The sequence below is a fragment of the Heliangelus exortis genome, chromosome 16 (genome assembly GCF_036169615.1).
Source record: "Heliangelus exortis chromosome 16, bHelExo1.hap1, whole genome shotgun sequence".
Classification (NCBI taxonomy): Eukaryota; Metazoa; Chordata; class Aves; order Apodiformes; family Trochilidae; genus Heliangelus; species Heliangelus exortis.
In genome coordinates, this window is record NC_092437.1 from 7,959,168 (window position 1) to 7,976,694 (window position 17,527).

A 17,527-nucleotide genomic window follows, 5' to 3' on the forward strand; every position below is an offset into this window, starting at 1 on the left:
ACTTTCAACACACATAGGAGAGGAATAGAAAAGGGGATGTATGTAACTGTACAGCTGAGATCAAATTCAATTATAGCTGAGAAAGCTACATTTGCAACATTTTCAGTGAGCTCCCTCTCAGTGAACACCACACTGGTTACTCTGCCTCTTCAACATGAGAGTTTATTGACTTCTGCAGACTGATAACTACTTAGGCCATATTTATCAAAAGCTGAAGGTGCTACACAACTGTGCAGATGCAATTGCATGCCTGGAAGACGTGTTTCTAAAATTACTGTGACCACTCACACTGAGGGGGTGACTGTGCAGGCTGGCAGCACCACAGTGCCCCAGTGCAGCACATTCTCCCTGGGAGTGCATGCAGATTGTGGTAACGATGTGCACAGACACAGCTAATCAACAGTGGGATTTTTTTCCTCCCTTAGCCTGGACCTCAGGCCTCTGCTTTGGAAAGACTGTTAACTGATGCCTTACAATGTGTTTTTACCTAATTGGCAGAGAAAGAAGCAATTAAATTTAACAGAAACCAAGGCTTACATATGAAAATATAATTTTTGAAGCCACAATTTCTAGTCACTTTAGTACCTTTACCTACAGTTTATATGGCAAACCCAGAACAGATACAGTTGCTAAACTAGGTGGCTTAACAAATGAAGTCAGCTTCTGTGAAGAAAAGCAGAAGGAAGTTAGAAGACTTGAGTGAATTCAGGTTAGAAGCCAAATGAAATTTTGAGTCACAGCTGACTCAGGTAAAACTCAATTTAATATAACACCTCTAAAATATAACCTCTTCCAGATAAGGCAATAATAATCAACTACCCAAATAGACTCAGAAGAGAAAGGGGAAATTCTGAGTAACAGTACAAAAATGAATCATTATTCTGATAATGTTTCTGTTATTATTTTTGCAGATGAATGTGAAAGCTCTTAGGACTCAATTAAGTTACCACAGCCAATAAACATAAAAAGCAAAATCAGGGCAGATACTTTCTGCCTAGACACCATGGTGATGGGCACATTAGAAATGAGGTAGATTAGACAGATGAACTAGACAGACACATCTAACTGTCCTCCAGTGCACTCATTTGTTTGACAGCCTGGAAAATGCCAACATTCCTGGGATTAAATGAAAGTAGAAAATTGCATTTTCGCTGTAAAGTATACACAGAAGTTTGCCATGTCAGTTTTTCTTTGTTAAAATAAACCAGGGCCCAACCACGTCCTCCCAGAGAGACCCCATACACAATAAGATAAATGAAAACAGTAACCAAGACATAACCAACTCAAAGTTCTTATGTTGCTACCCTTTACCCCAGGATATTTAATAGAGAGGTATCACCCATACACTCTTTGATATATTAATTTTTCCTGAGCTCTACATCACCAGAAGTTCTAAATTGCCCATCTTGCACTGCTGTCTTGATATTGTATTTCTTTTCTTCAGGACTTCCAGTGACTTTACCTTTATGGGCTGCTCAAACAATTCTTGTTCTGTGGTGCCTTTCAGCCTCCCCTTTGCTCAAGAAAGTAAAAGTAAACAAGCATCTTGGATATAACAATTAAAAACCAACAATAACTGGAGTGATTCTCTCCAGAGCTTTCTGCTCCTGCTTCCAGACGTACTGGTGTGGCTTTTGCTTCAGCTCACAGAAAAACACATGCATATACAATGACACAGGGTTAGCACTTGTGTTCGCATTCAACATCTCCGTATTTTCTCCCAGAGCCAGGAGGTGTGTGCAAGTACAGAGCAGGACTTGGCAGGATGCAATGTGGCAGTCTCAGAGCCAGATCCTGCTCTTGCCCACTCCAGCTCTGACAGAACCGCGGCTGCAGCCCAGGGAGCTCTGCGCCATCCCAGTGGTGTCGGGGAGAACAGAATCCAGCTCCTTGTGACAGTTTTCCCCACACAACATCACAATCAGCCAAACACATTTGTAATCTACTGCAGCTGGTGTTTCTATAATTGATAGAGATATAAAAGCCCTTTTTGCTAAAGTTGTACTTTTGTATTTTTTTTTTTTCTTGGGGGAGTTGTGAGAAAGCAGCTACAAAAAGCAAGCTTTAAATCTCAGATAATGTAGCTCCCTTTAGAATCCCAAGCTTAAAGCAAGTAGTTAGGAGTTTTAGCAATGCAAAAAACTGGAGCTAAAAACAAACATTTATTTTACTTGACGTAGCAAAACAGTGGATTAAAAAGTTAAATCAATGCACACTCTGAATGGTTCCTGCTGTAGTTGCAATTTCAAATGAAGTAAGAATGTTATAAAAACTCGCTCATATTAGGCACATTTGGAAATGTCTCCTTGTAACTGTTCTTTAAGTGCTCTGTCTATGAGCACTAACAGGTCACTGCACAGGAAATGCAAAAATATGTTACATTTTAATCGGGGCATATAAAACACTGTCTAGAATGTTACATTGCCCTTGGGAATCTGTAGTAAGTAGGGGAACTTTTACAAAGTCCAGGTCACTCTCCCCATTACCTCACTTCAAAAAAGAAAATTATTAGGTTAAATTATATGGATGTCATGTAGTAGAACTTTCACAGTTGTAGTATGATGGCTAAGAGATGCTTATTTCCTTAGAGAAAATCATAATGACTCCCTTGTTCCTCTGTACATACTTTGTATATTGAAAATACTGCATTTTAACTGAATCAAACTGTTTCCAAACAATCACAATTAAAGAGGTCAAATATAAAAATGAGACTGTTCAAATACTCAAACAACAAATTTCAACACCTTACCCTAACACACAAACAAATTGCAAACCTAAAAAATGAAAGAAGGGATATTACCAGAGATGTTTGGGAATCATCCAGGTAAAATGTCCCTGATCTAAACAAGCAGAAACCCAAATGTTGATGGCATCATCACATCCCTCTGCCCCTCTGCAAATATTTCTCCAAATGATTTACCTCTGTTTAGCACAAATCACAAGGTCATAAAAACTCCACTAAGTTCACAGAAACAGTGAAAGAGTAATGCAAGGGTGACTGCTTTCTCGATTAACATTATCAGGATTTTAGTTTTTTAGTTTACATATCTGGGAGGTGACACAAAACTACAAGATCATGAAAGTAACCAGCTCTACTCTTGCTGATCCCGGTTCAAGAAAGATTTGATTTCTATGAAAAATCTCCTATGGGGCAGCAAATTAAATGAAATAAAAACTCTTGTTCCAAATAAAACAAAAGCCTGAGTTGCCAGGCCCCAGCGCCTGCTGAAGTGAATGGCAGTTTCTCTCACAGCGACACAGGGATCAGCCCTTTGCAATTTGCATGTTGCAGCATGAGAAGAGATCTCAGACTAACAGGCCCTTTTTATCTAAACAGATATCTGTGGCTGAAACTCCTGGCATTACTCTCTCAGCTGCTCGCTTTTGTACCACAGCTTCTTAACTGCCAATAATTTCCACATTTTGCTCCAGCCTACCTGTGGCACCGCGCTCCACCGGGCCCCACTCCATGCTGACCAGGCAGCTCCTGCAGCACTGATACCTCCCAGATGTCCAATATAAGTTATTAATATAAATTCTGTATGGCTTCCACAAACTTCTCAGCGTGCTCCCTGAACTCTTCAATATGTTTGTTTAACTCTCACCATTCAAGGTGTGACCTCACTGCCCACTTCTCCTCCAGACTCTGAGCCGGGCATGGAGGTTTTCCTCATTTCCATGGTGTTTCACACCAACCTTGTCACCACTCCTGAGCTACCAGCACAATCCCCCAGACATGGGACAATGTCACCATGATTTCAGAACCAGGGGTGGGCATAGCTCTGGCAAAATAAAAGCTTTTTTTTTTTCACTTTTACCACACAGAAGGTGGAAGGTTTGAGTGCCCACCTCAGGAGCGCCGGGCCGGGTGCTGGAGCAGTCTGGAGGCTCCTGACCTCTGCACTCCCACCAGAAGCCTGGCAGCAGCCCTGCAGATGGTAACTCCTTCCCCAGCTGAGGCAGAGTAATTTCCTGCACACATCCATCCCCTGCCTGTGATGCAGCCAGGGCCCAGACAGCCTCCTGGAAAGCAAGCTGAGGAAAACTAGGAACTGTACATGTGAAACCACATATATTTTCACCCAGGTCTTAATCTAGGCAGAAACTGTTAGATACATGCAGTGCAAGAGGTAATCATGTTCTACATTGACTGGGCAAGAGGGTCAAGTACGCGTTTTTTAACATCATTTTCTACAGACATTTGATAGTTGTATGCTTTCTGCTCCTGTTCTTACCCCTGCTTGTCCAGTTTCTGCTTCCTAAATTTCCCTGCTTCCCATCTCAGGCCCCGGGCTCCAGCTCCACACACAATAGAGACTATTTCCTCATTCTCCTTTGACTGCTCAGACCCATCGCCATTCCTGCAGCAGGAAAAGCAATTGCCCTACTTATCCCCAGCTAAAACATATTTTAAGGGAATGTAATTGAAAAAGAGAAACCAAGAACAGAGCATGCGTGGTGAAGATGGCACATCGGAGAATGCTGTGTCACCTTCTAAAAATTCTTTGGCAACAGCAACTTTTAGATTTTATAAGTCAGACAAATTTGGATGGATTTTCTCAGGGAAAGCAGAAGATAACTCTGAAAAATGTTCATGTTACTGTCAGAAAACACAGCGGTCCCACAGATTTGAAATAAACCCTGATGTATGTCTTTTAATTTTTTGCCAAATAACATCCTACCCTAAATTTTAAGAAGAACATTTTAAGAAAGGAAACAGATTTTGGTAATGGAAATGGTTGCTCTGAACAACTCAGAACTGGAAATAGTTGAAATCAAGTCTCTCAAAAGAAAACTCCAATCAATCTGGACTGTAAGAACTGTTGCACCCATAATATGGATGTTACTGTTGCAGTGCCCCGGGGCTGTGCAGTACACCAGCATCCATACAACAGTGCTGAGGTCTCCATTGGTTTTCTGATGTTTACAAGATTTTCCCCGTTGTTGGGGTTGATGTTTTTTGTTTTTGGTTTGTTTTTTTTTTGTTTGTTTGTTTGTTTGTTTGTTTTTTCATTTTTTTTACCACAAAGCAGAACTTTCACTGCATTAAATGGCTGTCAGGTGAAGGCTATGAGCCCTGGGCAGCAACATTGGCTACTTGTTCTGTCCCATCCACAGAATGTTCTGCCTGGTTCCAACAATCCACCCCAGCTAAGGTTCATCAGAGAAAAACAGCAACAAAAATCTATAATTCCAAACACAGAAATGTTGATGACTTGGTTTGTGATATATGAGCTGTTTCTTTCTCATGCACAAGTAAAACAGTAACTGGCTGAGGCTACAAAACCCAGGTCTGAGTCCCTGATTCAGCCTTAAATTTCATTGCAGACTTAAAAATTGATAGATACTCCTATTAAATCATTGAGTACCCAGCTGCTCATTACTGATACACACTTTAATGATGTGCACTTAAATTTTGGTCTGGTCTTTAGAGCACAGTTTCCTCAAATTCAATACAAAATCCATTTGTGGACCCAAATTGTGAAGAGGCCCCACAATTTTGTTCAAGTGCTTTTGCAGTTCTAAGCCATATTTGAAATAGAAAATTGAAGGATTTTGCTATGTCAGGTGATGTTTTGTTAGCTTTTGAAAAGAGAAAATATTTAATACCCTCATTTTTTTCCCTGCTCTGAATATTAATTTAATTGTCACAAATAATTAAACGCTTATGAGTAAAAGACATCTTCAGACATTTTGACAATACATATTAAGAAATGCTTAAAGGGAAATCTGCACGGATCGGCTTTTATTTGTTATGCTAAACGATGATGCATCCTGATTGCATTTGCTCCTTATTTGTGTGTGCAACAGGAGACGTACTGTGAATGATCTGTGAGGAGTAAAATGACAGTATTTGACAGGCTAGGAAATGTCTGGGCAAGGATACAGGATAAGGAACCCTAAGAGGGCGTTGTTTGTGAAGGGGCAATGGGATGGAGACACTCCCTTCGAAATTAGGCAAAGAAAAGGCATCAGCAAGTAAATTACTGTTAATAACAGTAAGAAATAAACATAAATTATGTACACAAAGCTCAAGCTCAAGGACTTTTGACCACGAAAAATATATATTATTATATCTATTATCAGAGAGACAAATTCCCATCCAGGGAATTTGCATACAAACTGTAATAACCTACAATTCAGAAATAGAGGCAAGCATTAATTTCCACATGAAAAGGAGCCATGGGAGAGCTTCCCAAGTCCCCAGCTCCAGAAGAAAGCCCTACCTGGTGATTCGGCACCGAACGATCTGGCCTCTGTTTGAGAGGGTAGCAGGTGGTCTCCCAGGTATGGCAGATTAGCCCTATATTACATAAGATTTATTCTGAGCTCCTGTCAATATAATGGCTGAAACGACCATTCCTGAAAGGTAATATGGTGTGAAAATAAACATAAACAATCCTTAATGAATCCATAGGCTATTACTTGCATCATATTTCTTCTATAGGCAATACATACATCTCCACTTGAGAAAAGCAATGCTGCCCTTGATCAAGGCTTAACAATTCCTTTTCACACCAGAGAGGAACTGAGGAAGGTCCATGGGAACTGCTTAGTGCTAAAAGCTTTTGAAAATTCAGGTTAAGGGTTTTTTCATTCAAGTCACTTAACACTTGAAGCTAGCTGACTTACAAAAATTAGAACCTCAAACTTTATTACCAGAGATTTCCAGCAACTTCTGTCAGTCTCGATGGAGGAAAATGTGTATGTCCTGTCTAGCTAATGAGACCAAGCTTTTCATATTTCCCAGGGCAATGGGTAAGATACTGTCAGCAACACAAAGATCCCAGGTCTCACAAAGAAATGTAGAACAGTATATGGGGGAAACAACTGTAACCAAATTCTCTGTTCATGAAACTTATCACTGACCAAAAATGCATTTGAGGATAATTTAGGGAAGTTAAAAACCCTATTATTCTGCTTAAAGCTATTGCCTAGTAAAGCACCCTTGGCTTGTTCACAGAGTTATCAGAGCTTTCTTTGACTGTGAGTCCTTACACTTTTGGTTGTTCCTGGACATGAGCAAAGTGCCATCTCCTATGCCATGCAGAGTTGCACAGAGGGGATGGATCTGCCTTTCCAGCTGTCCTCCACAGCCAGTTCCCCAGTGCCCCATCTGGACCTTCTTCTCAGCCCAGAAGCAGGCAGATGGACGACTTGAGCCTCCAGCCTGGTTTTCTCCCCTGGAAGCATACAGATGATGGAATTGTGATCTAGTACCTACAGCAGGGAATTAAAAGCAAGTGTTGTCTGACCATGAGCAAACCAACTGGCAACTCCTGGCTTCAAATCCCCTTTCTGTAAACTGGGAAAAAATATTCTACTCCACTGGGGTTATTCTGAGGAAGACCTAGTATTAGTAAGAAAGCCCAGGAAAGAAAGGTTCTGAGTGAAAGGAAAGATTACTCCACTTCCTAACAAAGCACACATATGCAAGGAGGAGACATGCAGCTAATCAAAAGCACTAGAAAGCTTTTAATTTTTTTAGCATTTAATGCTACAGATGATCAATATAACTACTTAGCTTCTTTCACCTTTCACATGTTAATTTAATGCCACTTGTAATGTGCTTATAAATGTTATGACATGGCTGAAAGACACATAAAAAAATTAAATTTGCTAGACCAATATACCAGCTAGCATAAGGTTATGTTTCTTCAATACAAAACTGTACATCATGAAAAGATCCAGCTCTTTTCTTTGAGGCCCACTCACACTGCAGGAAGTAAATGAGTTATTCCTATATGTACAAAGAAAATTGCAGGCCTCATGAATTGTGGTGGTGATTCTCTGCGTAATTCACATAAAAATTATTTATATATGGAAAATTCCAAATAAAATCTTTCTACCAAAAAATAACCCAAACAAAAAAACTATTTCTGTCCTAGTGGAGGATCAGTGGTAGAAACAGGGTTGTTGCCTGCACATACCAAACTGCACGAATGTGCAGATTTTCATGCCAATCTCCTGTAAGCTGAGTTTCACTAGAAAAAAATCTTTGCTGTTCAGGTATTCCAGAAAATTTAATTATTTTCATTAAAAATAAGATCTGCGTGCTGCTTCTTTTTCAACAGAAATTCTGCGCTGATTCCACATAAACAACCAACTATCACTTTAGCAATGTTGCCTTGGGAATATTTAACAGCATTTTATAAGTTATGAAAGCAATATTGAATGAGATTTACAACAATTTAAGATAAGTGGGTCTTAATTTTATATGAACAGAGAGATTTAAAAAACAACCAGAAAGCCTTCTGATTCTATTGTGCTGGAATATTAGGCTTTGTTCAAAATTACCCCGTTTCTCTTTTACATGCATGAAAACAAGCACAACAGGCTTTTCAATTGAACGAGTCTTTTGAGAGAGATCCAGGAAGAGCCAGAAAACTCCTTAAAACTTGATTGCTTTTCATCTTTGTCAGGTAGAGATGTGTATTAAAAATGACCTGTTCTTTCCAGTACGCAGTCCTTCCTTGTGGGTTTTCTCTTCATGTTTGACCTACCAATTTTAAGAGTTTCCCAAAAATGGGAAAGGAAGGATTGATTTGGATTACTTTTCCCCATACACTCTGTAGTTTTGCTTTTCTACAGCCATCTAGAGCTAAGGGTGCTTCCCATAGTCTCTTTAGCATTGTGAAGAACTTTAATGAGCCCCAGCATCATTAGATGATAGCAGTTTACAGAACTCAGGGAGAAAAGACACAGAAAGCAATAAGATACAGCTATAACACATATAAGCCATGAAGATGAAAGAAAGAAGTCAGCATCTCATTTGCATTAATACAATAAAAAATACAGCATTAATGTAGCTAGTTGTAAATTTTTTTTTTCAATAAAGTTGAGACTGATTATATCTGAAAAAAGGCAGGCTGTGCATTCCTGGTAGGTCTTGAAAGTGTTTAGGCTTTCAGGAACAGTTACTGGCTATTAACTTTCTAGATATAATTGCCACTAAAAACAATCTCCACAAAACTTCAATTGAAAGCCACTCCTCAAGAACTGATGGTCTGATCTCTCCAAACTGCTTTGTTTATAGCAATACAATTTCAGGGCTCCTATTCATGAAACTACACTCCATCATTATGTTATGTACTTTGTTTACTGGTAGCTTGTGTGTGTACGTGTATAATTATATACACAAACACATACACCAGTTCATCATCAGAATAAGTCAGAAGCAATATTGCTAACCTTGTTTATTCAAAAATCACGAAGCACACACTCAAAAATCGTAAGGCTCGTTGAAAATTAGGAGATGTTAAAAACAGACACTTTGAGAATCATGGCATTTTTCTTCTGGCATAAGAATGCTTAGGCTGCGTGTTTTCAAGCTCCCTAGTTCTCCATAGCAAGGAGTTTAAAATAAATTTCCCTTTTAAAATGTATATTGGGCACTTGTGTAATCACCAGGCTCCAGAAGCTGGGGGTTTAAAGACAATAAATGCTAAAAAAGGACTTCCAGTGGACACAACTCCTAACATCACAGGAATTTTAACATTTGGTCAAATATTTGTGGAAAAATCAAAAACTGCTCTAAACAACAGAGCTTTCAGCTCCTATCAGTACGAATGGTGCATCACTCTCCCAGGCAGGCTCTAGTCTTTCCTTTTTTTTTATGTATGTCTGCATACCTGAAGAGAATCTATTTCCAACATATCTAGGACTGTTCATTCGATTTAATTGTGGAATTTTAACAATACATGGGACAATCGGGTACTGCATGTTGTAAGCTATGCTTTTTTCACAATCTAATCTTGTCATTTGAAGCTATTGTTGTGACTTTCTTTTTCCTAGGGCAAAGAGGGAAAATATTTCTTTTAGGGAAACAAAGATTCTCTTCATTTTTCTAAATGAAACACTTAATGCAACACTTAGATCAGACGACCAGTTTTTCCACTTCTTTTTTGCCTGAAAAACCTCAGAAGGTAACGGATGAAAAGCCAGCAACAGTTAAAGAGGGATGTGTAAATCTAATGGGAAACAGTGTGCTTCGATAATGTGTTTCTCCTTGAAACCTTAAAAAATACACCATTTGCTGTCAAGGTATTTCTGAGTTGCAGAAGCTGTTATTATAACATGGTAAAAATGACTCTGTGCCAAGATCCAACAGCCTCAAGTGAGAGGTCACCTTAATGAGAAAAGACTGATTTTAGTCCCGAAAACTACGCGGAACTTTTAGGCGTCTGATTTACAAAACCATCCTCATGCATTGACTTGAGATCTGCTGCCCGTGTGCAGGACATAACACCGCATGTTAAAAAAAGGATTCTTTAAAAGACCATATCATCTACTGGTATTAAGAAACAGTGTACGATAAGTAACACAGAGAACTGAAATGTCTTTGGAAAGTGAAGTTAGACAAGCAAGCAAAATACCTCAGTCACACAGACTTTAGAAAAGAATAACACACAACTATGAGTAACACAAACTACAGGCAGAACTCTTCCTAGATTTAGAGCTTAACAAAAGAATCTGGTCCTTCTTCAGAGGCAAAAACATTAGTAAAGAAACATGTATATTTCATTTGGTATCTAAACAGCCCCGTCTCACATACACAGTCTTTACACGGGCCAGTTACCCATTGAAGCAAAGTGCTGAGTAAGTGCTGTAGAACTGGACCCACTCTCATGCAAATTATTGTAATTAAATAGGTAATGAAAAATCACTGCTCTTGCACGAATGAAATGTAAGACTTCAGCTGAGAGTGTAATGTGTTTCCAATTGACTCCTGTATCAGATTCAGAGACAGATGAAAATGTCTTTCTGCTTGCATGAGCACGCTTTAGAGGTAAAACTTCACTAATATTTTCATTTTGCAGAGCAGAGGGGAAAAACAAAGGCTTATTTTAGCAGTAAAATTAGCAGAATCCTTCTTTTTAATGCATAATATGGTACACACATGTCTGAACCCGAGAGGCATTAAACAGAATTTGAATCATTTTACTTTGCATTTGCTAATAATATGTCATCCAGTAGAAGAACCAGGCCTTATCCTCCCCTCCACCATCTGACATGATATTTTTTTTACATTTGAGCTCTTAAGATCTGCACAATAGCTTAAAACAATAAGTGTTTAGCCTCTAGTTCCAACTGTAATTGATAGAGTACAGTTCCATTCCCTCTGCTGCTGCTAAGTTGGGAACTGCAGCCACAGCAACTGACAGCTTTTTTTTTTTCCGTGAGTCTGGAGTTGCTCTCTGGGAGTGATGTCCTCATCGGGATGGGAAATAAAATGATGAGAGAAAGGCTCACCCTAGCCCTGTGCTACAGAGGAGCTCCAGGGACCTCTTCTAGGGGAAACGGTTACTTGAGGTGGGTGCTACTAATGAAAGCAAAATTCAGGAGGAAAAAGTGCTGGGAGGAAATACCAGAATCTTGCCATTTTGAAAAAAAAAAATGGGCTTTTCAGGTAGAGAGCACAGAGGAAGGGAAACATTTATGCAAAAGAATTTCTGACAATGAACATGTTTTTAAATGTGCTACAAAATTGTGTCATTTACTGATGAAAACACCTTTTATATCACAGTCACAGGGGCTGAACTCTTGGTGAGTCCCACTCTTTATATAGTGATAATATCCTGTGCTTTGATATATGAGAGTAAAATTGAAATAAGGAAATGATAAATAAAATGAATGTGATTTCAAATTGTCCCGTTCAGGCCTGAGTTTTGACTTGGGGAATAATTACATTGCAGCTTTTTGCTTAGAAGCCGATTCCAGAATTTAATGCAGATGGCGACGAATTTTGGTGCCTCTTTAGTTGCAAAAGTACCTATTTTGGAGTATCTTTAATTAACCAGCATTTAAAAGCACCTCTTGTTTGTGAACACCTTGGCTTTTTTGTCATCTGTCAGGATCGTGATGTGCACAGTAACTGAAAGGTTCTGAGGCATGTGCTATTTAGGTGGTTTTGATGTGCACTTGCTTTTCTGGAGGATGTTTAATCAAAGCAGTGCTGCCATTTCTACAGTTTCATTCAGTACTGCTTGCTTGGAACTGCTTCTATTGCTCTTATAATAAAGGATACAAATAATACTCGAAAAGCCACAACACTCTTGGTTATTAATACATGAATTTATCTCTTCCTTTCATTACAGAAATATATATACTCAACCTAGCTGGTCTTTGCTCTCTGAGGAAGCAGAATTTTGCTTTCTAAATATGTTTCTGGTTGAAATAACCTTTTACTACTAAAGTGCAAGTTGCAGCTTTAAAATAGTGACTGCTAAAACCTTCTTCTGTTTGCTGCTCTATGAAGACTCCCAAAAACAACAACAAAAAAATTGTGTTATTCTACTGCTATAATAAACAAAATAAATGTGACTGATAGCTGTTCCTGCTGTACTTTTCCATAGCTTTGGTTCTTAGATAGCCTGTTGGAGCTGGGAGAGAAAGAAAAGAAGAAACACAGAATTGCAGCTGGAAAAGGCGTTAAGTTCAGATTCCTCTTTGCAGGCTTTAAAAAAGCAAACTAGCAATTCATGATCACAAAATAAAATATGCACATTTAAACAAGCTGCAGGGGAAAGGAGAGTTTAATCCAGTGAAATTGTGTTTGAAAGCTATTTCATACCCCTAGGAATAAAATCTGAATAGCAATTCTGCTTTGCTCCCACCCTTTTTCCACCCTTCTGTTAATATATTACCATTTGTTATGGAATCGTTACAAGACTTCTACCCCAGAGGTGGTTGCATTTCATTGAAGGATGAAGTACTTTTTGGGCCTGAGTTTCCTGCTCGCAGGAGCAGGCAGTACTCATTGCAACTGCACTGATGCTGCTGCTAAAGTGATTTTTGATTTGCACCTGAGCAACAGAAGAATTAAGCCCACAGTTTGTAAAGCCCTTTGTGATTCATTTGGGTGAAACCTACAACACAATTGGGTTGTTTATTGTAAACAGAAGTATGAGAGCAAAGCAGGCACTGCTATGAAGGTCTGTAACTATCTGCTCCAAGAATTATCAAAATGGCAATGACGCTCTCAAAAAGGAATGACGATTCGGCCCTGGAAAGAACAAACTGCATTTGACATAGTTTTGGTGTTGATGTGAAATAAAGCGTCTTTAAAAGTGTAATTCGAGATAAAAAATCTCCATCATCAAACATAAATAGTGCCCCATTTATCCAGTTACACTACCTTGTTTCATTGCAATAGTTTGTAATATATTTCTTAGGAATACAAGGCTTAAAATTAATAATAGAAAAGGACAAAATTGCCACGTATATTTCTCTAGATAGATTTTCATCTAGCAGCAGGACTTCACTTCTGATTCACTCGCTGGTTCTCCCTAACCTTTACATTATTTATTAATCAAACTAGAAACCTGCTTTCAAAGTCAGTGCATGGTAGTAATTATTTACAGTTGTGCATAGTACTTAATTTTAAGCAATGAGAAAAGCAGGCATGTCCAGAATCATAAGGTTTATCATTTTTTCTTGCGTTGGAGGTGAACTATCTGAAGAAGCTAAAAGTTGCAAACTTCTCTTCAATATCTCTGCTGCCATCAAGACAAAATGCAGTGCAACTGATACATTTGAACTTGTACAACTAAAAATAAATAAAAGTGAAAAATAAGTAATATGTAATGTATTAACTCCTTTAAATAAAAGGAATAATGAGCTTTGCTCTCAGCCTTAGTGAGCGATTAATTTCTTATTGCACAGTCTGCCTACTATCCCTCTGAGGTTATTTTTCACTATACAAAGCAGAACCTCAGTACTATCTCTGAAAACGAAAGTCAGTTTTAGGAACCACATACAACAGGCAAGCCTGCTCTTTGAACGCCCCCCCTACCCCTCACAAATACAGAAATACAACTTCAGAGCTGAACTGCTGCAAATCTGGAAACCTACTTCATGTCAGTTACACTGAATGAAAATGAACTGCATTTGCAGTATTTTTGCTCACCTGAAACAACACTGATCTGAGGACAAATACAATCAAAGAAATGCTCAGCTAAGAGGAATGCACATTTTCTAGCGAGAATATGAAAGGAGAGATGCTATTGTGGTCATTCAAATGACTGCCTCATCATTAAGATTCTCAAAAATACTGTAGTGTTCTGCATAAAAACATATCTTACTGTATTCTCAGCAGGGAAATCCTGGGAAACAATCGCATGGGCTTTGCTCGCAAAAATTTATTTACTCTGTAGCCTACGTTTCTAAAAAAGAACAGGGTGCCCCTTCTACAAAAAGATACTACACACATTCCAAGTGAAAATTCTACTTTGAAAACAAAATAAAATGATGCCTCATATTCTTGACAGGACGGAAAAAGGAGCAATGCTAGCACTGTCACTGTGATGATCAGCATCCATGAAAATATAGCTATTTATCTTGTAAGTTGAAAACATTAATGCCTTATTCAGATATAACCTCTTTGTGAATAAAACAATAAGAGCAACTCATCAGAGAGTTCTTGCAAATACATATATATATGTATATATATATATATATACACACACACATGCATTTCTAGATGAACTATTATTTATGATTAAAGGGAATCTTTGCTTGCCAGGAATGATCCTAGCAACCTGCATAGGTACGTTCATTGGTCATGTCCCAAAAGACTCTGCATACCAGTTTCCTATACCTATATGAACACAGCAAAATAAGCAAGTTTATAAAAGTTATGCATGTCCCAGTTCCTCTGAAATTACATTTACCTTTGAGTGAATCCCAAGCACTACTTTTCAAAGTTTATTCAAGTATGCCACTAAACTTGCCCATACATTTCGTCCCACAATTAATATGCTACACCTAGAAAATATTCAGAAGGGGGAGGACAAATTAGCAAACAATTCTTAAACTAAAACATAAAATGTTAGTTTTCTTTAGCGAACTAGTCTGATGAAGGACACAAAGAAAAAAGAGAAGGGAAAAACCCGCCTACTTTAAAAGCCAAACAAGATAATAATTGTGCATGTCTGGCTAAGAGAATCTAGAGGGCAAGCCTTACGTCATTGGCACTTGGGTTACCATGGTGAGTGATTTATTGATATATATCAAGAATGAATAGATCAAAGGCAGCAAGATGACAGGTGATCAATCAAATGTCAAATCAAAGCTGGCAATCAACTGGAAAGCTGATTTTTCAGTGGGTGGGTCTGGCAGAAGAAAAATGAACTTCCATATTGCGCTTCCCAGAAACAAAACCCCATCACACTATTAAAAAAAAATAAAAAGCAATTAAGCAGCCTGAAAGAAAACTCTTTGAAAAGATTTACTATACAGGCCCACTCATCTGTTTCTTTTTCTTGGCCCCAAAAGAAAAAGAACACCCTACAAATGACAAAACAAAACACTTCCAAAGTTGCAAACTGTTTTCTTCTTTTAAAAAAAAATAATAAAAAATTGCAAAACCACTTGGCATGTACAGATACATAAACTCGGCTACAAAAAAAAAAAGGAAGATTTGATTTGAAAACGTGGATTGTCTTCTAACAGTCAGAACGTTTCATTTTATTTCCTGTTGCAATTTTCACCACTGATGATCAAAGGCTGAACTTCCCCACCGGGTTCATCAGCAGAGACAGTCCCTGTACTATTTCAGGCACACACAGCGCGCACACACACACCCGGCCAGCACTGCCACCAGGAACGCGGCGAAATAAAAGATTAAACACACCGACCCACTTCGCGAAACACACGTTTTAAAAACAAAAAGCAGCAGGAAGGGGGAAAAAAAAAAAAAACAGGAAAAAACCAATATACATATATATAAAATACTCAAGCGGGAAGCAGACGGGAGGCTGCTTTCGGTTCGGTAAGGGACGGGGGCCGGGGGAGAAGGGGAGCCGAGTGGAAGAAAGTTGGGGGGAAAAGTTTATCCAGGGCAGGATGGGAGCTCGGAACAGGCGGCAGCGGGGACCGAGCGCGGTGGGAGCGGCGAGAGGGTGGAAGGGGACAGCCCATGTCAGAGTAAAGATCTTGGCAATAAGGAAGGAAACTGGCTGCACGGAGTTACGGAGGGAAAGGGAGGGGGAGGGGGGATAAATAAATAAAGATCCAGCCCGGAAAAGCAAGGGTGACCCTAAATAATAATAAAGATGGGGGGTAGGATTGGAAGGAGTGGAGAGACAAGAGGCTGTGTAAGTGGATGGCTTCTCCTTACCTGCAGCCCGTTTGGGTGCTTGCTGTTTCCTCCTTGGCATCGCTCTACTTTCTCCAATCTCACTTCTGTCCCCAGATCCGAGAGCCCTGAGACGCTCCTGAGTCGTGTTCCTCTGCCTCTGCCTCTCAGCTGCTTTCCCCAACACCCCCCTCAAGCCTCCCCTGCCCCCCCTCCTTTCCTCTTCACTGATAGGAACCTGTTTGGTTTTTATTTTATTTTAGAGATCTAGGTTTCTTTCTTTCTTTCTTTCTCTCTCGCTTTTTTTTTTTTTTTTTTCTTGATGGCTTTTTTTTTTTTTTTTTTTTTTTTTTTTAACTGTTGCAACACTTGGTTTGCTTTGATTCAAACATCCAAGCTCAGGAGCAAATGAAAGGCGCCCACAGTGCCAGAGAACGGTAATAAATAAATAACAAAATAGATATGTATATATTAAAAAGGCAGCTCTGGAAAGACTGTGGGGCTGGCTGCTTCCTCCCTTCCCTCTCCTCTCCTCCTCCTCCTCCTCCTCCTCGCAGAGCTGTATGGCGGAGCGGTGCCCGGGTGTGCGTGGTGTGTGTGTGCGTGCGCGTGTGTGCGCGGAGCGCTGCAGGTTCCGTGCTGTCAGATGCCAGGCAGTGAGTGATATGGGAGAGGACAGGGAGGTTTGGATGGGAGGAAATCGGTGTTCGCGCACACACACACACGCGCGCTCGCCCCGGCACACACACGCAGACACACACACACACACAGACACACACACAGACACACACGCACACGCACACACACGCACACACACACAGACAGACACAGACACAGACACAGACACAGGCAGGGCGAGGCGATGCCAGCGAACATCGATCCGCGGAGCAAACTGCACATTAACCAAACTCCTCCTCCGCGACCCGGTGACAGGATGAAGCGCTCTCGCGCCGCCGGGGCTTCATTAAAGAGACAGGGGCGCGCGCCGCCGCCCGGACCGCCGCCACCTGGGGCGCGCGCCGCCCCGCCCGCGTGGGCGCGCCCCTGCCCCGCACCAACCCCCCCCCCCCGCAACCGCCCCCCACCCTCACCCCCACCCCGCGCCACCTCCCGCACCCCCAGCGAGACCACCCCGAGCGGAGTCCGTCTCCCGGGGGAGTCGGAGAGGGGTTGCGGGGGGGGCTGCGGGGGGGAAAAAGCGCTGCGGGGAGCGCGCGCGCATCGGGGCGGGCCCGGCCGGGTCGGCGCGCGCCCCCCGCCCCCGGTTCCCTGAGCGGGCGGACGGGCGGGTCCCGGGTGCTCACCCGAGCGGGGAGGAGGGGGGGACCCGCACCCGCCTGGCCTCAGGGCTGCGGGGAACCGCGGCCGCTGCTCTGCTGCTCCGCCGGCTGGCGGCTGTGCCGTGACCCGCGATCCCTCAGGTGTCAATGGCCGCGAGGACCCCGTCCT

At 40.8% G+C, this 17,527-nt stretch overlaps 1 protein-coding gene across 3 annotated transcripts in view; it reads right to left on the reverse strand.

Moving 5' to 3' along the window:
- Positions 1-17,007, reverse strand: part of TSHZ2 (teashirt zinc finger homeobox 2) — a 222,980-nt gene extending 205,973 nt beyond the window's left edge. For 2 of the 3 annotated variants that reach the window (XM_071760120.1, XM_071760118.1), the window contains exon 1: positions 16,121-17,007. In XM_071760120.1, coding sequence (XP_071616221.1) covers positions 16,121-16,160 — 40 coding nt within the window. In that variant the 5' untranslated portion in view covers positions 16,161-17,007. Of the gene's footprint in view, positions 1-3,437; positions 3,858-16,120 lie in introns of those variants that run through there. The other variant, XM_071760119.1, reaches the window with a different exon arrangement.
- Between the last annotated feature and the right edge of the window lie 520 nt (positions 17,008-17,527).